We start from the raw sequence: 23,745 nt of genomic DNA on the forward strand, positions 1-23,745 counted from the left end.
TGTTGAACGACGAGAACTTCAGCTCGTCGTACTTCTTAATCTGATGTTGAAACCAGTTTTAAGGGTGTCCTATAGTCCACTTGTGTGCAAAATAAACATGCGAAAGTATGCAATTACGATGGTAGTAGCGATGCGTATCGAATGTGGTTAATATTGATTGTTTTTGACGTCGGTATAGCAAATGCCTTTCATTTCCACACGAATACGATTGAGGTTCAGCGGAGAGCGTGCTGGCGGAATCGTAAAATCCGTTAAGAACTTTAACGATATTGACTATAAGACGATCTCAACTACCTCTGGTTGAGCAGGAATGGGTTTACACGGGATGGAGTTTTAAAATAAATGGAAGCGATTGAAAATTATTGGTAGGAATATCAAAAAAGATAGCTCATGGATTTTTATGGAATTGAGTGCTGACTACATATGCGTTTGTCACTCAGATTATTTATTTATTTATTTATTACTATACACAGTATGTTCCACAACCTTGGATACAACAACTATGAGAAGATCTTGAAAAAAAAAGGAACAAAAGGGTAAAAAAAATTTACAAAAAAAGAGCATGTTTCGGACATGAATTTAGCAATAAAACATAGCATTTATCTTTTTATCTTCTTATCTCCTCAATAATAAATTCCAAGAAAATTCGAATCGATCATTTTACTCCTCATTATCATTGTTTTTTTTTACTGCAGTTATTTCTATTCTACAATTAAAGAGATCTCTATTCTCGTTGTGCATTTTTCCTAATTAAAAATAAATATTTCAAAAAAAAAGATTGATTAAATTGGTATGGTTTTGTGTAAACCATGTGGAACGTGGTCTCTATTTTTCCTTAGCCAATTTTTAGCCACCGTACAGTCATGGGGACTTCATTTTCTTTGTCTGGTGTTTCTTTTTTTTTTTGTCGTACACAACACCTACTTCAAAAGATCGCACTCCATTTTAGCTAGACATTAGATGTTAATGTTTAGTTAGCGCAAAAGTTTTGAGAAATTTTGAAATTGTGAGTAGTTTTCAATCGAATCGCGTTATCCACGAAAAAGTACAAATATACATGCAATGCACATTTTTGTGGACGGAAGCATACGATGTGATGAGAATTCAACGGGCATATGTAAATAAATGTATGCGCCGAATGAATCACGTAATGCACCAATACTGAATTACATTTTACCAGCCGCTATAGTAAGAACTAAGAAGGATTTAAGCGCACCATGGCTTAACATACATATCTTATACATTTATAACGCAAGGATGTTTATAGAGGATCCAAAGACTCCGATTTTCGGAGAAGTCACGATCCTCACCCCGTTGTTCAACAGTAATTCATTTCGGAATTATAGTCAAATAATAGTCAATAATAAATGTACAAAGATAAAAACGCTCGAAAAAATGTAGAAACGGAGTAAACTAGAGTAAAATGGAAAGAAATGTAACAGAAACTTGAAGAAGGAAACACGGGAATGTGAAGTATGAAATAAAAAAGATAATAAAAGTGAACAAAGAGGAATGAACCATGAACGAAATGGCTGACACTGTGGAACACAACAGGAACGTTCATGTGCATAGTTACGGGAGATTATGGATTGTTCAGAATCTTGATGAACTGCCACACACTTAAATTGGAAATAATCTAAGGATAATTCTAAGGTTCTAAGATTTTCTTGAAAAGAAACTCAGTTTTGAAGAAACTACTTCTGAGCGGATTTTAATTCTATGATCATTGATTTCGTTCATTTGTTTATTGCAAAAATCCAAACCTGAAGCGTTATGGTTGACAAATTTAAAGTGAAAGTACATTAAATATATTTCCACTTTAAATTCATTTTAATAAGTTTTATCTTATCACCCGTAAAACTAAGATGGTTATAGTCAGTCGAAAATTTTCGAAGACAAAGATATGATTTTTTTTCTGAAAAAAGGACGTTAACAATTTACGGGATAGAAACCCAATGATTTGATGGAAGAAAAAAAAGGCTCTGAAAATCGAACAGGCATGCCAAACAGCATTCGCGCCAAAAAGCAAGAAGTTGTGTTCAACGAAAAAGATGTCTCGAGGAGATCTTACAACTCCGATTTGAATAAATATAATTTTTGGACACATGGTGAATGGTGTCTTATAGCTTTTTTGAACACTTTCCAAATAAAATAGGATGAAATTATTACAAATCTTCATAGTCTTTTTTTCTTGTTAAATGCTTCTTGAATTTTTTTATGCGATACTGTATTCAGTTTTTTTTTCTAAAACTCAATTCTATTCTCAAACTTTTAGAAGTGTCTTTGTTTTAGATGACACTAGTTCGCTTTTTTTCACATTCTATTCGAAGATGAAAAAGTGATCGTGACTGGACGTAGAACTACAGGAAAATATATCATATGGGTTTAAAAGTATTGAAATGGTACTGAGGATGTACCATTTTAAAACCTGAGGAAATAAAAACCGTAAACGCACCGTTCAAGTCCTACTTTAGTAATAAGTTACGAGCAGAGAGCTGATATTTTTGTGATGCGATGTAAGACGGTGGTGTGTCATTTGTGGAGCAGCGGTGTGTCATTAGTGCGTAACCGTGTGCCAGAGACTCTAGACTCTAGATTTTACACATATGTTGTAATATGAGCTTCAGAAATTGTGTACACCTTAGAATCCGCTCAAATTCAGAGATCTATCCCGCTTCGCTAATCATTCGATGCTCAAGACCTCATGGTAGAAATGCGCGTACACAATCGCTATTTATGTGGTGCCAAACAACAAGGAAAGGTAAAAAGGTAAAAAGAGAGAAAATACGCCGTGATGTGGATGAATCGGTTATGTTCGCTTGCTATTCACATGCTATGAATCACGTTAAGAACTTGAGGTGACTTGATATGATGATGTAGGGGGATACGTAGAGCAAATAAAAGGAGGTCGAGGAGGAACGATGCTGGACGTGGATGAGCAGCACGTGAGCTGCGGACGACGAGACGACGTATGCTAAACAATCGATGCGATTCGCCGCACAACCAGTGCTGCTTGGCACGTTTGATTTTTCGAGTTTAACAAGATCTTATCGGGATCCTTAGATCTGACCGTAAATCTGTACGTATGACTGCTGGTGGTAGGAGAAATGCCTACTCATTATACCCATAGATTTATGACAATAACGGGGAAAAGATCATCGGAAAATCATCCGAATATTAAACAGAAGAACAGAATTGTTTCTGAAGAGGTCAGGTGAATAATTTAGAAATAAAGAAATATTCAGATATGAATAGAGACATACGGCTGGGATCTCCTTGAATTTGTCGTCCCCACTTTTACTGTAACAATAATAATAATATTTCCTCAAATTTCGTCAGAAAACCCTCTTTGTTACCATTTCTATATTTCCAGAGAAATTCTAAAGTTTCTCTAAGCTACCTGACCTCTTCAGAAATATCGCATAAATAGCTAGGATAGCTATATTTCTATACATTATATATCTGACATATACATACTAACACATTTTTCCTATATGAATATTCTTAAAGACCTCAATGACCAAAAATTGGAAATAACTAAAATAAAAATAATAATAATAAAAAATAACAAAAATAATAATAAAGAAACGTAAATAGAAATTTTTCCTATATGAATAATCTTAAAGACCTCAATCCCGTACTTCCATCTGGATCCATATGAAATTTCCGTGAAATAAACGCAATGTGTAATGAATGCTTTGAGACAATTTGTCCGTAAACCACATAAACACTGATTGGTTTGGCTTGAAGTCGGTGCCGTCAGTGTGTATAGTGGACGTCTAAGCAAACGCAGTGAGGGACATACAATGTGGCTTGGTGCGCTGAATATACCTCAAAATACCTCACTGTTGAAGCGAAAAATACGTCGTTGCCTAGAAAAAGTAGGAAAATATCTTGTTTATCAGAAAAGAGGATGTGAACGTTTATGTTTATATGTTTATATGTTGTTATATTGTTTATATGTTTCATACGAGTTCTATTGTTTTTCATTCATGAGAGTTTATTATTCATATTGGAGTTCAAATCTTATTTCCGCTATCATAGGTGATTTTTCTGAGTTTTTAAGGTGAATTTTTCCTGCCATTATATTTTATGTATTATTTATTTATTTATATTTATTTTTATTATTTAATTATATTACCTGCTACTTACTGTCGTCGTTATTTTTATTTACGATAAACTTTGTAATTTTTTGCTAAAAATACGCTAAAAATATTTCCTACTATAACATTATGTTTAGGAACTTGCACTGTCAAAAGTACATGTTAGTTTAGCCACCAAATGTTACAGTAATTGTTGTTATTTAGCCCAATTCAATGCTGTCTCTCTCCAATGGCGACCATATGGTATTTCCGGAGGATTTTCCGGGATCCGTTGGGCTCCCGGCTAAATGGGCTATTGAGACCGCAGCATGCTGAAATAAGCTGATTTGCTCCAGTCAACCAATCAGCTGGATTTATGGAACGCAGCGGCCAAAGGGAAGGAAACATATGTGGCTTCGTTTGCTTCGGAAGATAAATCTTCTAGGGATCTTAATCCCTGGGAAATCAGTCACGGTTCTTGCTTCGATAATGAGGTCCTAGAAATAATTACATTTGAGTAGTCATTTTTGAGCACTGCATAAATTTTTTAAGTCAGATTTCTAGGTATCAGTGAAGAGGTATTATAGAATTATTTTTGTTAGAATTGTTAGAGCTGTTATCAGACTTTTGTGACCTGGATAGGAGTAGTTTTACGCCAGCATCAAGAGTTATGGCTAAAATGCTCCTCATGAAGGTTTGACGACAAATAGTCTCAGTCCATGGTAGACAGAATTTAATTTGATGTGTAAAGGATAGAGGATGAAGTATCTGGCGTTAATTAATCCGCTCGGGATGCGCCATATGCGTTCTCTTCAATTCAGAATCGTTTGACGTTTATGACGTGCGTATCCAGCTTATTCAATGACCTGCCGGGGTTATCCGATGTATAATGTCAGTATTTTTAGCCTCCCCTATAAGGCTGATACTAATTTATGGATTTCGGAGGGATGAAGGGCTTGGTTTGCATTACGCTAGTGGTTTGGAACCATCGACCGACCGTTGCGGTTGTAGCGAAATTTCTTATCAACTGCGCTACACCCGCTCCATAACTTACAAACACAGACAGTAAATTATTGGAATTTATGGATTTCGCTTTTTTCTACTCTCACTTGCTAAAAGAAACTGATTTATCGAGTTTAATAAATCATTTTTCACGTAATTCTCATTCCAAATTTTAAAGTTAATTATGTGCCCATTTCATGGATAAATTGGACATCTAGCGCTATCTATCACATCATCTGTTAGAAAAGGCAGCGACATTTTAGGGAAGATCGATATTATCCGTGCACTTTGACTAATGAATGGCGATTATATGCATTTTTTTGAAAAATGTTGGGCAGGAAGCCATTAGTATGCAATAGCCACAATTTTTCCTCTTTTTTAGTTGATTCTTCAAAGCATACATGATTTTTTTTTGTTTTCTGCAGGACAGAATTGAAATTGCTGGGAGAAGCGGAGTGCCTCTTGGATATTGGATGAAATAGCTATTTGATTTTTTCTATAAACACTATTACCCCACTGAAAACGGATGAGGCGTAAAAAGAAGCAAGTAAAACACATGTAAGCTGCATGTCCGGCCGAGAATCGTATGGAGTGGAAAAGTATGGAGTGGAAAAAGGAGAAAAAAAAAAGAAAAAGAAAAGTGCAAGTGTAGAATTGTGAAATTAAGAGAGAAAAAAGTACGGCGATGCTAAGCTGCGTTGATATTCCAGATGTTTTTTTCGGGTAACGTCGCATCTGAACACTCACGCTACGCATCAGTGCATCCGCAAATGTTTATGGAGGACCAGATGTCTGACGGTACTATGCCCACACATGTGCATCTGAATTATTATTACCCGTTACGAAACTCCAGGAAACGAATGACTCATTCGGACTCTTTATCCTCAAAGGATACTCTAAGTTTATCCCTCAAAACCCCTCAATTTAGGAGGAAAACACGCAAGGAAATGATTCCAAAAAAAGAGAAGGAGGCGGAAGTACGAAAAAAAAAGAAATTTTTCTTTCATATTATGTGATTTTTATATGATTAATACCATTGTAATATATTATATTTTATTAATTTATTTTACATTCTTATCACTTACTATATTCGTCCATTACGCTAAGTAAGGAGTCTGTCGCCTTGTTTGGATCCATGCCAGGTTTTATACTGATGGGCCTTGATTAACCGATTTTTTTTTGTCTCCAGAACACCAAAGCATTGGATTTGTAGCGTTCGGTGCCTACTAAACCGCACAGAAAAGAACGTACTTTGGAAAAAAGGGGATTTATCGTTTGAGAGCCGCAATTTTACTTTCATTCCTTTGTCCTTTCACAGAAAAAAAACTGACATTTATAGGAACATCAAGCTTGTGACAGTCTCAAAAACTGCTCATATCAGGATGAAACATCCAGAGAGGGATTGGATGTGAAGGATGTGGAAACTACTGCTTGTACAAAATGATAGACACTAAAACGTTGCTCATCCCTATTATATAATTAGGAATATATAATTAATTATTCAATTAATTAAAGAAAGATAAGGTATAATATATAAATATGTATACAATATATATATATTAAATATGTACATTTAATTAATTAATATATTAAGTAATTAGTACTTGTATGTAGTAGTTTAGTTGATTAATAGTAGTAATTTTATAAGTTAATTAGTAACACTACGTGAGTAGTAACTGTAATTAGTTATGTAGTTAATTAATCAACTTCCTATGAAAATTGAAAATTTCTATAGATATGAAAGGTAGTGAAGATCCGTTACCAAATATCTGAAAAAATAAATATGCCTATGTTTTTATTATCGTCGCTCTCAATCGCTGCGCAACGCAATGGAAACACAGATGGTTTGCGGTCGGTAACAATACAATAATAGTAACAGTAACAACAATAATAGTAACCATGCAAAAAAAAAATAAAGAGAAATGTCAGGAAAAATCCCGAGATACTAGGTTGTGTAATGATCGTATTTCTGTGAAGTGAATCTATTCCACCAAAGTCAAAATTTTGGTTGCAAAATTAAAATTATTTGTTGCTCACGATGAAATATCTTATTCTGACGTTTCTGGGAACTACCTATCTGGCAAAGCATTCTCCGACGAGTTTGCTGCACTTATGCGCTTGAGCAAACTTTGCCGATGACCGTGTTTTTACGCTCGGTGTGGACATCTGTTAAGTGGCCTTCACAAAGAAAAACCCGCGATATGCTGAAGACGCCTGCAGCTGCGTATACATCTGAAGGGGATTTCAGATCCACTTAACGACAACGACGTTATTCGAACAATTAATGAAGTTTTTCATTCAAAAATCAAGAAACAAATTTCTATAAGAAGAAAAAGAGAAAAAGGTGAAGAGCATCATACACAATTCCAACGCCATAGAATTTATCGGGAGGAACGTGGTGGTGGTGGTGAGAGCTCTGTCGTTTTTCTTCTGAAGTGTCTCTCTCTCATTACCTCAACGAATCCGTGATGTGCAGCTTATCTGCTCTGTGTCTGTGTGTCCGTGTGTGTGTCCACCATCAGCCGACCGGAATCTGTTAGTTCTTAGCGGGACTCAAGCATCAGAGCCACTTCGATGGTGCGCTTTGCTTTAACTGCTTGACAGAAATTATTTTTTTTCTCGGATCTTTCAATTATTTTCATTTTTGGTTTAGTGGATTTTTGAAGAATTATGGCGTAGTAATTAGCTGAGCGATTGTTAGTAGATCTGCATCTAAAATCTATCTATCGTTCTTCAATTACAGTAGACCGGCTTAATTGCGATTAACAACACTTGACATTCCATTTAAATTCTGGAAAATTAAATTTAACAACTGTTTGTTTGTGATTTTCAAACTTTTTCCTTTTCTCTAATTCCTAATTCTCTCATTTTGCTGCTGTCTCTCACGTGTTTACCTCTTCCATTCATCCACTTTAATCACAAAAGGCTTATTTCTGTTATAAGAAATCCACACTAGTCCTTAGAATCATTTTCTACTGAAAAATTAAAAGAATCTGGCGTTTTTGGAAAGTTAAAAAAAATAAATTTTGATTTTGATTTGACTTTATGATATCTGATCTCGAACGCAAATCTAATACACAGAACTTTTTGTGGTGTTTTGTTCATGTCTTGCTCAAATCTGTAAGAATGTTTTAAAAATTCCTGAAGATTGTTTTCTTATCATGATGCTTGATGCGGCAGAATGTTTGGTTGTTTTATTCGGAGTAAGATCAGATAAGAACAAACAAAACAAAACGAGCTGATGGCTAGCATTTTTCTTCTTTGCATCGTTTGTAGTCAGGTTAAAAGTACAGCATCAGTAACTGCCGTAAGCCTTCTGAAGAATACATTTTAAGTAGGTAGTTTAGGTTTCTCGTGGAACTTTCTGGAAAAGCCTCAACTGCTTGGAAAGTTTGCGATGTACACGTAGTGATAGAATCCACGGAATCCACGGATAGCATTTGTTCATAACTCGAATTTCAAAAGAAATATGTCAGCTGACGTTCATTGTTCCAGAAAAACTAAAAAAAAACCTACGAAACAAATTCCTTGAATTTTGCTTGATAGTAATTTGGATGCAACCGTTATTGTTTCAACAGATGCACAATTATGACCTTAAGCAATGCAAATTTTCCTTTTTTTTTATTACTACGGAGTATTCATACCAATGATGTAAGATTTCTTGCGTGCTTATAAATATTCTTTGCGCTTTCTCACCTTGTGGGTGGACTTCGGATTTGACATTTTCGTAGAAAGGAGCATGCAACGAAACTGAAACGTCTTCTTCTCGGATTCATAATATAACGAAATTGGTGTCAGGATCTCTTCACGACAGGATGAGGCTAAGAGAGGAGATTATGATTAAGGGTAGGATCACGCCCACTTCCTCCCAGTTGCCCTGAAAAGTGGCGTGGGAAAAGCGTCGTCGATCGAATTTCCGTACGATGCACCTGGCAACGCGTCATTTATGTAAATGCAGGTATACGTTGTGTGTCTTTTACCCAGGGGAGAGACAGCGTTAGCAAGTCATTGATCGACCGTTCGTTTGGGGGCACGACGCATTTGCCTATACTCGCATAGACAAACTACGTGACATATCTCGTATGTGACGCGTTGTTGGACGTCTCGTAAGGAAAATCGACCGAAAAGCCCGTTTCCTACGTCGTTTTCTCGGACAGTTAGGAGGAGTTGAGCATGATCGCGCTCACAATTGTGATTTCCACCGCGAACCGTATCATAGAGAGATGTCAACATCAATTTCGTGGTATGCTACCTTAAAAACAACTTCAAGTTGTCTACAGCTTAGTTTTCTTATTTGCATATCCTTAGAGATGATGAAACCCATATTATTAAATTAAAATTATTAGTAACATTTAAATTATTAAAGTATTGAGGCTTATGATCGAAGAGTAACAATTTCATTACGGTAGAATTTACAGCAGAATCTTTGCACCTATGCTCAACCGCATACTCTACCGTGAAGCAAAATTGATGAAGCTCTTGTTTCGTAGTGTAGTGAAAGCTGAAATGAGCTGAGCTCACAGCAGGCTTGACAAAATTAAAATATTTACAATTGTTGAATCTTGAGATTTGGTCCGTGAGATCTTGAGATAACTAAAAATCAATTTCTAAGAAAATTTCGAAGTTGATTTTTCATATTTCTTACGGCAAAGCATTTTTCGTACATATTACTTGCCATCAAAACGAACGATTGGGTTTCTGTGTAAAAAAAAAACTGCCCACATTTCTCTTGTAGTATGCATGTACTTGAGAATCGCGTTCAGCGGCACGAGAAACGCCGCGCTGAACAATATGTCACGACAAAAAATGGGACGCAGCACTAAGTGGTTGTCCGAAGCTGCTTTTTACTAATTCTCTGAAGATTTTAACAATTTCTACTTAACAGAGGGCGTGGTGATACTCCTGCAGCTAAAAATTAGCAAAAGTAAAGTTAAAAAAAGTGAAAATTTTACTTTCAGCGTATCGCTGAACTAACGATGTCGCGATCTCTTCACGAACAGAAAGGAGCACTGGTATAGTTTACGAGTATGGACGGGATCACCCATAATCTCCCAATTGCGTAGTAGTTTGGGGAAAAAGCGTGTGAAATGGCCTTTTATGGTCTGCTCTCCCCAACGATGCAACTTTTTGCACAATGGATGCATCGATCCTCTACAATGCAACTTATTACCAGGATAAAACGCGAGGGCGCTCCGCAACGCATCAGCAGTTGTGCATGTGAGGCAGGTTGTAGTGCTTATTTGCTGTGAATGAATCAGATACATTTTACCTGCATTGACAACAATGGGTTCGCTTGCGTTCTATCGTGTAAGATGTAGCATCGTAGGAGAGATATGATCATACGAGACGCACGCCTTTTTTCTAAAGTGCTAGGGTGAATTGAGCGTGATAACGCCTATTCTCGTGAACTACACCCCGAGTTCATCATAAATATCAACATCGTCGGTTCGGTTTAGTGATATGCTGCCTTCAAATCTGGGAGCGAAGTTTCCTTTTTTTTCTTTAATGCACTGACGTTACGAGTTTTTCCTTGACATAAACTTCGCACTTGAAGAACTAATATAAAAGGAAGAAAAGGAAAGAGCGAGAATGTCTTAAGTCGGCATTTTTTTGTACGTACTCGATGATAACGTTGAGATTGTCGATAAGTTGTTTTTGAAGTAAATCGCGATGTGCAATTTCTTCCGCGTTCATTTCACTTTTCACTCTCCCGTGTCATGCAGTCTCAAGAGTTAAAAATTCTTTTCTTTTTTAAATAATCTAACAGTTTTAAACACTGCTGGTAGGTTGTCGAACTGTGCTGGATTGTGCCATGATTGCCGTGTTAAAAGCAGCGCTCATTTTCGTTTTCAATGTTTTGAGCTTTTCTGGGACTTCTACAATGACTTGTTCTTCGAATTTTTGCGAATGGTTGCATTTTGAGCAAGCGACTTCGTGTTACTGCATGGTCCCAAGGTTATTCGACGCACCTCTCCGTGAAAGATGACGGAAGACTGTGGCGATCTGCCATCCATAGCAGAAAATTATTTTTAATCAGATCATATGTGGTAGCACACACATCTTTCATAAAAAAAAACTCATTTATTCGTTTATTTTTTATTTATTCTGGTGATTAGAACAGTAATCCTTTTTAGAATCTAGTGCTTGGATTTATTCATTTTTCTTACTTGTTATTATTATTTTTATCATATTATACATTATTTTTGACTTGTTCGTTGCACATTATCTTACTACATATTATTATTTTTACTTATTTTTCTTATTATCCACAATGGACATAGAAGTGAAACAAAGCAACTCCCACCCTCTCCCTCTCTCCCCTCCAACTCCGAAAAAAAGAGAAAAATAACTTTTTATTCACAAGAAATCGCTCTTATTTTTGCTAAGAAAAATAGCTATTATTAAGAAAGGGATCCTATAGAAAATAAGGTATTCGTCAATTCGCATGGGTTTGCTAGTGTGGTGAAAATTCGGCTACAAGCCACTAGCACGTAAACAAATTCGAATGTTGGCCGCCTAAGCAGCGCTTATATCCGGGAATACTTCTGGACACTTGCTACTTCCGGGTATTTCACAGTCTATTCAAGATATTCGAGACGATGTGTGTGCAAAGGTGGATATCCGCAAAAAATCAGAGGTCTCGACGACAAAAATCACTGTTAACATTGCCGCTGAGAGATTTAAGTGCTTCTCGCTGTTTGCGATGTATTGAAGAATATTCCTATATTTCTAATATATCAGAATATTGAATTTTCTATACGCTGATTGCCTGGAAACCTCGTTCTCGTTAAGCTCATACACCATATTCAATGTGAAGATCATATGCACTTGTGCAAAAAAAAAGTGGAAAAGCAGCTGGGAAAAATTGGTTATCGCCAGAAATGCTGGATGAGTTCTGTCGTTCTTGCCGTTCATTTCTTCGCATGATCGCATAATTTTTTTAATCGTATATTAAGATATTATGTTAAGATATTGTTTTAAGAATGATCGAAGAAGATCAGTCTCGATATCGTGCTGCTGCCACTCTTAGAAGAAGATCGCCGGTGTCTAAAAATCGAAATGGTACGGTTCTTTTTTTTCCAATGCTCTTTATATTTTTAAAATCAGTCCTTATGAGATTTGGGGTCATGATGGTGTCTTCGTTCCTCTTGTTTTCCTCATATTCCTAACGGTATCGTTGTATACCTTACAATGATGATATTATTGACTTGAAGCATTCCCCATCAATAATCTCATTACTGTAAGCCACACAATGTTGCAGATGTACATAAATTTCACTTCTAAACTATCCGCACACAACCTACGTCACATTTTCTATACTTAGAAGATTGTATTTTAGCTTTTAACATCGTAATTTGGAATAATTTCTCAACTTCTTTCGATTTTTCTTTGTCCCACGTTTCACCTTTGCTCCCCTTCTCTAATTTTGCTGTTTGACCTAATTTCAGCGCCATAAAGGAGTAATTATTTAATAGTTAATCAATTCACCTGGGATGCACCACCACGTTCACTTCAATTCAGAATCGTTTGAGATGATTGAACGAACGCATGTCTAACCTATACAGTGACTTGCGGGGGCTGGCCGAAATGTCAGTGCAGTGTTTTTATCCTTAAAGACGCATGTGGCACCAATTTATCGACCGCGGAGAGATGAAAGATTTGGTTGGCTCTGGGACAGTTTCAAACCATCGAATACAGAATCACCTCTTACCAACTGCGACTGCACTGTCGGTTGATGGTTTGAGACCGCTTCAGAGCTGACCAAGGTTTTCATTCCTACACTGTCCATAAATTGGTACCGGACTTGCATGAGAGGGTAAAAACACGGAAACACGGACTTGGTACATCGGTTACCTCCTCCCCCCGCAAGTCATTAAAGGCATCACCCACGAATCTGATGTGGTACGGATTTCAGGTGGAGTATTCGTATGCGGGGTCGTAGATTATGGAGAGGGGATTGATTCCGTCCATTTCTTCCTAATTGTCGTAGAAAACGGCCCGGAATATGCGGCGCATGCATAAGGCTGGCAAATTCCAATCGAACTCCTTGTACAAAATAGCGCACCGGAACGCCCGAAGCCGTATCCACCGGGTCGTTTTTTACGGCAATTAGGAAGAAATGGACGGAATCACTCTCCTCTCCGTAGTCTATACTTCTGACCTGGAATCCGTACCACCTCAGATTCGTGGGGTGATGCCTTTAAGAACGCGTTCGCAGATCTGAAGCGATCATGAATTGAAGTGAACGTGTCGGTGAATCCCAAGCGGATTGATTAACGTAAGATACTTTATCCTTTATTTCAGTGCCGCTCTTTTTATCTGGAATTATACTAGCCTTGCTATTTTAGCTTTTTGTTTATCACTTGAGTTACCACGGAAATCGTTTACCTCGCGAGGTGATTTCAAGGAAGCTATGAAGGAATAAGAACAGACCCTCGTGGCTGGACGAAGATCCAAGCAACACTGGTGATTCCCACGCAACGAACTCTAGCTTATGAACCCTAACATCTTATTCTAAATAAAATGCAAAGGAATAGCAGCGTGGAGACACTATTCTTGGATATTACGGTTTCCTTGAAAAATATGGCAAAAGAATAGGATCTCTTCAATTTTTTGTTGGATGATTCAATCCATTATTGATTTGTACACTGCATACATTTTCTGCTTGAAAAAAATGCCATTTTTATCGAGCTTTCAGGGCATCCCGTATGGTCCAAAGCCCACTACGATGAAAGCTCGTCGAATACGCAAAATGTGAACTACGCAACCGTAATTTCATTGAGGTCTCGTTTCTTCTAAAAACCTACTTAGATTATATAACCATTATAGAAATTAACAATATAAACATGTATTTATATTAAATTTTTTCAGTGACCACAACAGTAACTCTAATTCATTACACTTCCGGCGAACTACGAGAACTACCGAAAATATGGTAACTACATCTTACATTTTTCCCTTTTTTTTGTGCAATTTTTCCCCGTCTCATCGCAGATTCCTGTGTCAGCGGATAGTCTCAAGAGGAACTCAGAGGTGGCGAGAAAAGGCAGTCGGACCCCTAGTGGAGCTCATTCTCGCAGCGGTATGTTGTTCCGGAATGTTCCTTCACATCCGATTTCTTACATCTTGTTCCTTGACATTTGGTGTGACTGTAACTCCCTTGCCGCGGTGCGTTGTGGCAGTTTCAATTTCATCCCCCACTTGTTTACAATCCAAGGGGTTCCACGTATATTCGAAACATTTCCTGGATTCCGCGAAATAGCACGTGGGAGTACTTAATCGGCCGGATCAGAGTGGAACAGCTTCATTGTTGGTTTTCTCACGGCGTGCTCTTGAGTGCTGCCGATTGTTTGCTATCGAGTGCTTGTAATTTCCCTCGCTTCATCGATCCATTCTGAAAAGATTTCCTCTATGAGAGTTGTTTGTGCATAGTAGAATACGTTTCCGAGGGAGTCCCGGCTATGGCTAGGGATTATACAACACCGCTGCCAATTTGGGTCCCAAAATCCGACGCTGACGGATTGATCCGTCGCAAACCGTGGAATCTCTGCGAATAGGCTTAATCAAACTTTGAAAATACCATTCGAAAACAAATGAGCTGCTGATTTCAAATATATCTCAAGGATTCATTTTTTGACAGCTTGAAAGTAGCTTGAAAATAGAAAGCAAAACAACAACAAAACAAAACAAAAACACTTCCCCAAGCTTCCTTAATTACTTTCACATTTCCGCTATACTACCGCTGGTATATGTTTTGGATCAATCTTCACAAAAGAGACGGTTCGCGCTGGATTAATCCGTCTGAGACGAACATTGGAACAGAAGTTAGCAGTGGTGTTGTATCTGTCGAATGAAATCTTATTAAAAACGGAATTCCCGGAAATTTGGTGGAATTTAATTTTTAATATCTCCATGTGTACTATATAGATGTCAAGAGCAGTGCTAGAAAAATTTCTTATATGCGTTTCTTATTTTGAACGCCGAGAAGAGCATAGGCTATCCAAATATCTGGAAGAGGAGTTTCTTCTGTCGTATGTTACGGTACAAGAGCGTTTCTGCCTGTGTATTCTTTTGTCAGTTAGGCCACCGTACTCCAGCCTACTGGGATCCCCACTGGCGGTGTATGTAGGCGTGAATATTTTTGACATTATTTTGTATTATTATTATAGTATTTTGGGACGGGTGTGGCGCAGTCGGCTAGTGTTCGTTGTAGTCACACGCCACACGGTCGAGGGTTCGAAACCGCCCTAGTGCAAACCAAGCCCTTCATCTTTTCGGGGTCGATGAATTGGTACCAGACTTGTCTGGGAGGATAAAAACATTGACTTGACCATCGGCTGGCCCCCGCAAGTCATTGTATAGGCCAACACACTTTCCAAAACCTCAACGATTACGAATTCCAGTAAAACGCGTTGGCGCATCCCGAGTGGATTGATACGTCAGTGACTTTACTCTTTATCTTTTTATTATAGTATTAAATTTTCGTCTTATATTATTATTATTATTATTATTATTATTATTATTATTATTATTATTATTATTATTATTATTATTATTATTATTATTATTATTATTATATTAATCTGTAAATTATTTTGTACCTCATTTGTAAGGTTTGAGATCCCTAGAGGGTTTTTTTTTTGACAAAGTAGATAAGCTGTTTATTTTTGGTGACCTCAAGTTCTTTAAGTGTGATTCTAAGTAACAGCTTAAGCTAGAATACACGAAGAGTTCCAAAATAGATTTAATATAATGTACAATACAAAAACCATATGGAGAATACAAAACTTTTCGCCACAGTTCTATGGAATTAATTGCTCAAAGTATGGAGCAGGGCGTGAATTGGTGCAGGTGATGACTTAAATCTTCAGTCAGCAAAGAGTGAACATGTTTGTTGAGCGGTGAAGAAAAAAGTTTTGAGGGAGGAGGAGGAGAAGGCGTTAGATGGTATTCGGTTATGTCATTGATCCGTATTACTCCACATTTTTTCTTGGAATTTACCTTACGGCTACTATGCAGCTGACTCCTATATGCAAAACTCTTATTCTGAATAAATAATACACAATATCTTAATCCTCTATTCTTTTGTTTTCAAAATACAATAATAACAATCAAATGTTTTGTTCAAATTAGCAATTTGTATGAAAATTTTAATTGGAATTTTTCCGTCACCTACAAGCATTTAAATCATTTCGAAAATATTTATGCATGTACATTCACAAAGCCTATGATAACATAAAACGGTTATTGTAGAAGTTGCTTTTGCAACTTTATTTGTCGGATTTTCTGACAAAGATGTTGTTTAACAACAAAATAAACACAGGCAGTTCTAGAAAAATTATGGAATGCGGAAAAATTATTCAGTTTACCAGAATTACTGGAAACGACCACAAAAAAGCAATCCAGTTGAGAGAACGATCAAGTCCCACACACTATTTCCAATTTTCTTGGACTGATTGAAAAAGAAAGGATAATTTTTATTAATTATAAGATAGTTATCATCCCAACATTTGTACCTTCCTCTCCTACCAAAAAAGAGATTAATTAATATAATAATAGCTAGTTATGTAGTAGTAATTTATAATTATTCAAATATACAATAATAATTAATAATTGATATGATTACCAAATAGTTTTTATTCTATTATCTCTTGTTGAGCTGAGCACTAAACGTTTTGTCTTGTGGTTGAAGCATAAGAGCGTCTTTTGACTACTGATTTTTTTCTTTGTTTATTCTTCCACTGTGAAAAGAAGCGAAATGTAAAGCACACCGCTCAAACATACATGAAAAACAACTACGTACCCATCCCACATTGTTCAGATTCCGGATGTCCCGAAGAAAAAAAGGATAATTTTGTTCAAGAACTGTTCAGTCTTCTATCAGTGGATTATGTTGTTTCTATTACTATTTTTGTATTACTGTATTATTATTGATGCTAGAATTTATCACTGGTATTAACATTGGTGCTATATTATTGGTACTATACTGTATTATTATTATATTATTCTGTATTATTCGGTGTTCATTCCCTGTCGCCATCGAAAAATCGACAAATTTGCATTTCTTTCATGTTGCTTTTGCAATTCGCGAACATTAAATTATTCTGAAGGCCGACCATAAATCATTGCCTCATGAGGGCAATGATGGTTTCTCTTTTTGAGCTGAGTCGTCGGTAGTGAGAAGTCTTTCTTTATTCAAGGTTATTATGAGAAGTCTATACGGATATGCACGCTATGTCCCACAATTCATTGACAAATCCTTACAGTTTCCTCTCCTTAAAACATCATTTTAACCTTCGAACTCTTCACTTTACGTTTCTTTTCAATTCCTTTTCTAAAGATACAGTTTTTCGCATCGTTTTGTTAGTTGTCCTACACTGTTCGTCCCGAGAAGTAGGCAATAAGTTAAATAGGACGAGTTTTAGAGAACGATTCCTGCAGGTACGGATTCAAACCGTCACCAAGGGTCACCTTATACGACCGTATCTGTCCACACCACCAGCGAACCGAGTGCAAAATCGCTGTCCGTCCTTTGACAGCAAAGGAAGCTGTCATCGTCATTGCGTCTCGTCTCGTTTCCGACGCACGTTATGCGTACGTGGACGCAACTCATTTTCCTTTTCAAATATTTAGCAAAGATTTTATTTGGGTAATTATGACATGCATGACGGTGTTGGTGAAGATTGTTGAAACTGTTGTTGAAAAGAGAATTACGAATTTTTTTCTAACATTTTAGCGATAGTTCGCATTTCCTCACATGGGATCAGGAACAAGAAAGCGAGAAGGGCAACCTATAGATCTTGAAAATAGCAATAGTTAAACTTTCTACATTTATTTGATACTTATTTATTTTATTTTCCAGAAATATCCACCCATTAGACATGAATAACGTGCGTGTTTTATTTTCATTCTTGTGTTACTACATAATGAGAATTTAAGAACTATTTTTAATTAATTTAATGAGGAAAATATTGATACACTGAGATTTTGTGGGAAAAGTTTGAGAAAACGATTTGTTGACTGCTTAACTGGAGACAAATTTAGTTCTAAGCTTGCTCAACCGCTAATCCTTCTCAAGAGCTTTTTCCGGCCCTTTCCTGTCCCCTTCAGCCGCTCCTAGTCGCACCTTTCTGCTTGCTTTTCGTATCAGCTCCCGAATTGTCCTTTTCTACCTGAAATATCTTATTTTGCCTCTGGAAAAAACCCCGGAAATATATGGATACTTTTTTTGTTGTTCGATTGTTATAGGGAAAAAGAATACCGGATGGATGTTTTTGAAAAGGGGAACAATCTGATCTACAATAATTTTTTTTCTAGCATCAGTGTAGGTACTGTGATTTTAAGGGTGGAAAAAGCTTCACGCTTTTTAACGTTCACACTTAAACAAACTTTGATGTTTGTTTTGAAAGTTTCTTGACAAAGTTTGATCAAACACGAAATTGTACGAGAAAGGGACTGCCTGGATTCTTTTTGATCTGGTCAGAACCCCAGACCTAAAACGTGAATTGTCTAAAGAATGGGACCAGCACCTATTCCTAAGAATATTTTCGGCCCTAATTCATCCATTTCAGAACAACGACCTCCATCATTTTGGCCCTCTACTGCGCTAGCAGAAAGAGCTATGCACTCAACTGCTCCTAATGTCAGAGATTTCTGGGAAGCAAATATTGCCCTGGAACAGAAAGAAAAGGTTTTCCTTTCAACAGTTTGAACTTGAAAATGATATCGGGTCCTTGCATATCATTTCTTTGCATTTCATTGCATGTCATTTTTTCCCTTTTGATTTTTTTTTGTGTTCTGGGATTTGCAAGGAGTTCTGCTTTGGGAAGTAGTGGTGGGTAACCAGACAATCTGCGTCAGTCCCTACATGATGCACTACGCGAAAAATGCCCATAAGCCTCGAAGTCACACTGCAGCATGCATGGGCTTACACGGCAAGGAAAACGTGGCATTTTCTGGAGTTGCTAGGTTGGGCGAGCGACCGTACCCTACCTTGCTTATAGCCGGAACCCTCCTCAACCGGCTATCACCTGTTCGGGGTTCTGAAGAAGCATTTACACAAGAAAAAAACTTTCAAGGACTGCGATGACATCGAAAATGTGCTCAACGATTTTTTATCGTTGCTGCTCCTCTCGTTCTGGAAGAAGGGCACTTTTCCTATTTGGGAGGCTTGATTTGGCTGATCTTTCATTTTCACAAAAAAAAAAGAGAAATATTCTAAATATTCTTTCAAAAGTGAAGGGAACGATGTGCAATGGCCCTATGGCATAGAGGCATTGCCCGCATCTGGTCGTTTGCATTTCAAATCCAGGTCTTTCCAGAGAGAAGCTATGCGGAACGCTTCCTCGAAGACCTACAGTTTCCCGAGATGGCGCTCTACCGACGCGCTCTCTGCTTCTCTAGTCGCATCGAACAGTGTCGATGTGCCGAAGGATAGCGTAATTCCTGAGAAACGGTTGCAAAAAATGCGAGAAACAGACCGACAAGCTGAAATACAAAGGGTAAATATCATTGATTTGTATTTGTAAAGATAAAAACAGAAAAGAAAAATGGAATCTACAGGCAATAATTCACCAGCGGACTGAATCACCGCAGCGAATTCGAAAAGGAAAGAGTCTTGACTCGCTCAACATCCAAGTCGACTATCAACCATGGTAATGGATATCATGGTGACGAGATTTTCGAATAATCATATCCGGACGATTTGTTAGAAAACAATTTAAAAGAAAAAACCCTTAGCTGAGAATTGAACACTTTTACACTGCCTAATCCGAAGGAAGCGTTGTCTTCATATCACAATAAAGAAATAATAATAAACAAATATAAAATTATTGTTATTATTTTAGGTACGACCGCAACAAAATCCGGAATTCTATAAGTAGAGAATCCATTGCGAATATTGCAGAGGCAAGAGAACGATTTGAACCTCAAAGTACACATTCAAGAGGTAACTACCGTATATACTGTGTACATATTCACGTGAATTCAGTGAACATTATTCGTAGAAATTGTTGTAAATAACTAGTGAGAGGAAAACAGACATTCCGCTTTTAATTTTCTATTTATCTGTTTATTTACTTATTTATCTATTAGAAATTCCATACTCGTATCACGATCCAGTGATTGTCTCACTCTCACGCTAACTCAAAACAGTCCAAAGTTCAGATCTGCCACAGAGGCGACTGCATCAGATTCTGTTGTCAAAGAAAAATACGGAGATTTGTTTTGAATCGGAAATAGCATGTGCTCCTTTTTATGATCAAATTTGTTCAAATTCAAATCTTCTAATTATAATTAAGCAAGGAAAAATAATTTGAAAAAATGATATCAACGACTCAGTTCTAATTTTCCTTTACTGTAGCCGTATAGCTGTGCAGTTAAACACTATTTTTTTCGAGGATTATAAATTTGGGATTTTTCTTCGAATATTAGGTTACTGAATTAGTGAATAGATTTAATTGTAGCATATAACATAATTTTTATCGTCTAGCCCGTCGATACTCTGGTCACTCCACGCAAACTGCTGTTTCTGAATTTTCTTCCGTTAACGGTGGAACTTCTAATCACGATCGTCCACTATACGAGGTAAATCATTGGAATTTCAACTGATGCTCCTTTTTCAATGGGAAAAAATCGTGTTCAGGCACCATTGAACACTTCCTTCACTGTCGATAATGGGTATCACGCAGAGCACTATCCTACGAGTAGGTTTTCATTTTTTTCAGAGATGAGGGTGGCTCCCTTGACGAAAAGAAGGCACATTTTATACGATTCTTCAGGCGCTACTAGCTCTGCAAAGCACTCGTCAACGAGGCAGGACAGAGGATTTTCATTTGAGGAGCAGCTATTCATGATGTATATGAAGCAACATCCGGAAATTATTTCAAGTGAGCAGCTTAAAATAAACCAAGGTATTTTTTCTTACTTTCCCCTTCTACGTTTCTTTTCTTCCCAGACCTCGGTCTTAAATACCCCTCCGCCATCCAGCGAGCAATGGAGGATTTACAATGGAAGCATGTAGAACTACGACTCGTCGATGGTGGCTCACCGGTACATTCCTACAGTATTCTTTGTTTTTTTTTATCTCTCAACGTTCTTAGCTACAGGTACTTTCTCAATCACCACGGCAAGGACGGTTTTTGAAGAAATCACAAACAGCGTCGTCAAATCACGTTCGTAAAGTCGACGTACCCGTTAGGGAGCACGATGAAACGCAACGCTACACTTATGGAACTGATGTTCGTTGGTAAAAATTAATTATGTTTTGTTCCAATTGTATCCTCAAAAGTTAGTCGGGGACGATAGAGATTGAGGACGCTTTGCTGGGGCTTTTTAGACTCAATAGTTATCCTAAGCATATGACCTAATTCTTTTTTTTTCTTTCAAAATTCTTAACCGATTCAGCGATCTTTGAAGCATGTACATACGTACATAGCATGCCTAACCATTCAATACTACAAAAAAATTCCATTAATAAAAATCCTTCAGCTTTCAATAACTAAGACAGATCCGTTCTCCGTTTGCACAAACCCTATCATTCCCTTCTCCAGCCGGCTGAAAAGAGGATTGGCTCAATGATAAAATACGAAATGATGCAGCTTCGGGAACGTGAAGATGAGCTACAGAAATCGAGAAGAGCGTTAGGACTACCTTCACTGGAGGTATGTGAGGTTCTCGAGCGATTCTTCCATCGCTGCCAGCACTCCACCGTATTCAGGAGACAATGGAACTTTGGAGGCAGGGTAACTCGGACACGCTATCGTACCGTTCAACCGCAAGCTATTCCCGCATGAACGAAGTGAGTGTGAAATCACCTATGAATCCACGACAAACAAATAAACAACAATCTTAACCAATATAAGTAAATAGGGACTTTTTTCTAAAGGAGGGAGGGGGAACGGAGACCAAAACTGGGATGGTGCTTCGAAATGAAACGTGAGCTCTCTCGCAAAATATTTCTCACCACTTTCTTTTCTCGTGAAATTACATTTTGATATGTGATTGTGCCGCAACTCTCGTAAAACGCCATCAAATAGTAGGCGGCGATAAAGGATAAAGGGTAGAGTGTCTGGCGTCAATCCATCCGCTTGGGATGCACCACCACCTTCACTTCAAGTCAGAATCGTTCGAGGTTTACGAACGTGTAACTGGCCTATACAATCATTTGCGGAGGCTAGCCGATGCTTTTATCCTCCCAGACAAGTCTGGTACCAATTTATCGACCACGGAGGGATAAAAGGCTAGGTGAGCACTAGCGCGGATTCGAACCTCCGATCGATCGTGCAGGAAGCGAAACCTCTAATTGACTGCGCTACACCCGCCCATACGGCAATGATATTTACAGTATTGCTCACGAATTAGGGATTACTTAAGTTATTGCTTCAAAAAATGAAACTTTTGAACAAACACTTATTGCTTATTGTTCTTGTTGATTCTATTGAACAAATCCGCGTAGTAATTAACACTTTTGGGCACTTACTACGGAAATTAATGCTCTACTTTTTTCTCCGCATAGTAAAAGAAGTAAAAAAGTAAGTAATAAGTAAAAAAAAACAGAAATCAGTGAAAAAAAACTATATTTAGGATGCTGGGCAATGATATGAGTCATTTATATGCCCTAAAACTACATGTCTATAATACGTACAATGAAATATCCTCTACCGTACGTATGGAATATTTTTATATTTGGCTAGCCAGAAAGTATTTACTTGGTGCTCACGAATTTTGTATTCTATTACTACCACTATTTATCTTCTGAGAATATAAGAGCGTCTTTGTTATGCAAAACTATGTCTATTGAATTCAATTTGATTTATTGAACGAGGATTTATTGATAAATTTTCAAAACAGTAACTGGAAAACCTTTGAGGGGTGGGAGGGGGTGAGCTTCGAACTAATTATTCAAATGCAAAAAACAGAAGAAAAAGAAAAGGAAACGCACAAAAAATTGCCTTCTCGAAGATTATGGGAAAGTGGAGCCTTAAGTGGGTTAGTTCCAAGACAGGAAGATGATTGGGACTAAAACTAGTGAAAAAATGAATCTCCTTCTGGGTTATTAATGTGATAATTTGAGACTAAATCCAAGCGGATTTTTCTGTTACGAAGAGAATTACTGGATTTCATTGGTTATCAGGTATAAATTTAGCGTGCCCGCAAGATCCAACCCTACCTAGTCAGATGAGTTCATCTAACCTTCTCGGTCGAATCCACTACTTTATTTGCTGTCAATAACTTCTTTTGTTACCAACTCTGTTCCTGGAATCTATGAATCGTGCAATTTCCTCGAGACTATGCTTATTGGAGGTCATCGTAGCGTTTTCCAAAGGCGACAGAGTCCAAATAAACCGCCATCAATTGTATTTGCTGGTCAAATGCAGCGCACGGCTTAGACGCTCTAATGGTGATGGCTCAAATAAGCGAACTCAACTAACTAAACTCCACCAAAAATCTGACGTGGTCGTTAAAATTTGCTTAAAAATATCATCTGCTAATCAAAAAATGCTCTATTACAGTTGCCAACTGCTCCACTACACAAAAATCCTCAACTGAGTGAGCTCAGCTCTACGAATGGATCTTGGGACTATTAGTCAGATCAGAGTAGTGATAAAAATTTATCACTTTATGTATTAGGTACATTGACTTTGTTTTATTGAGAGTTTGA

The 23,745-nt window shown here is 37.4% G+C and overlaps 1 protein-coding gene across 2 annotated transcripts; it reads left to right on the forward strand.

Moving 5' to 3' along the window:
• Positions 1-12,067: 12,067 nt before the first annotated feature.
• On the forward strand, positions 12,068-23,671 carry RB195_020057 (uncharacterized protein; the record flags this gene model as incomplete). 2 transcript variants are annotated; one of them, XM_064188190.1, is made up of 16 exons in its annotated part: positions 12,068-12,146; positions 13,783-13,867; positions 13,956-14,019; positions 14,079-14,166; positions 18,656-18,774; positions 19,406-19,585; positions 19,647-19,738; positions 19,931-20,031; positions 20,575-20,669; positions 20,728-20,788; positions 20,864-20,971; positions 21,040-21,134; positions 21,191-21,322; positions 21,635-21,745; positions 21,802-21,882; positions 23,597-23,671. In XM_064188190.1, the coding sequence occupies 16 exons, from the start codon at positions 12,068-12,070 to the stop codon at positions 23,669-23,671; spliced, it is 1,566 nt and encodes a 521-aa protein (XP_064044071.1). The 2 variants fall into 2 exon arrangements, with proteins under 2 accessions (XP_064044071.1, XP_064044072.1); XM_064188191.1 differs by lacking the exons at positions 12,068-12,146; positions 13,783-13,867; positions 13,956-14,019; positions 14,079-14,166 and adding an exon at positions 17,675-17,678.
• Positions 23,672-23,745: the final 74 nt, after the last annotated feature.

The sequence above is a fragment of the Necator americanus genome, chromosome II, assembly GCF_031761385.1.
Source record: "Necator americanus strain Aroian chromosome II, whole genome shotgun sequence".
NCBI lineage: Eukaryota > Metazoa > Nematoda > Chromadorea > Rhabditida > Ancylostomatidae > Necator > Necator americanus.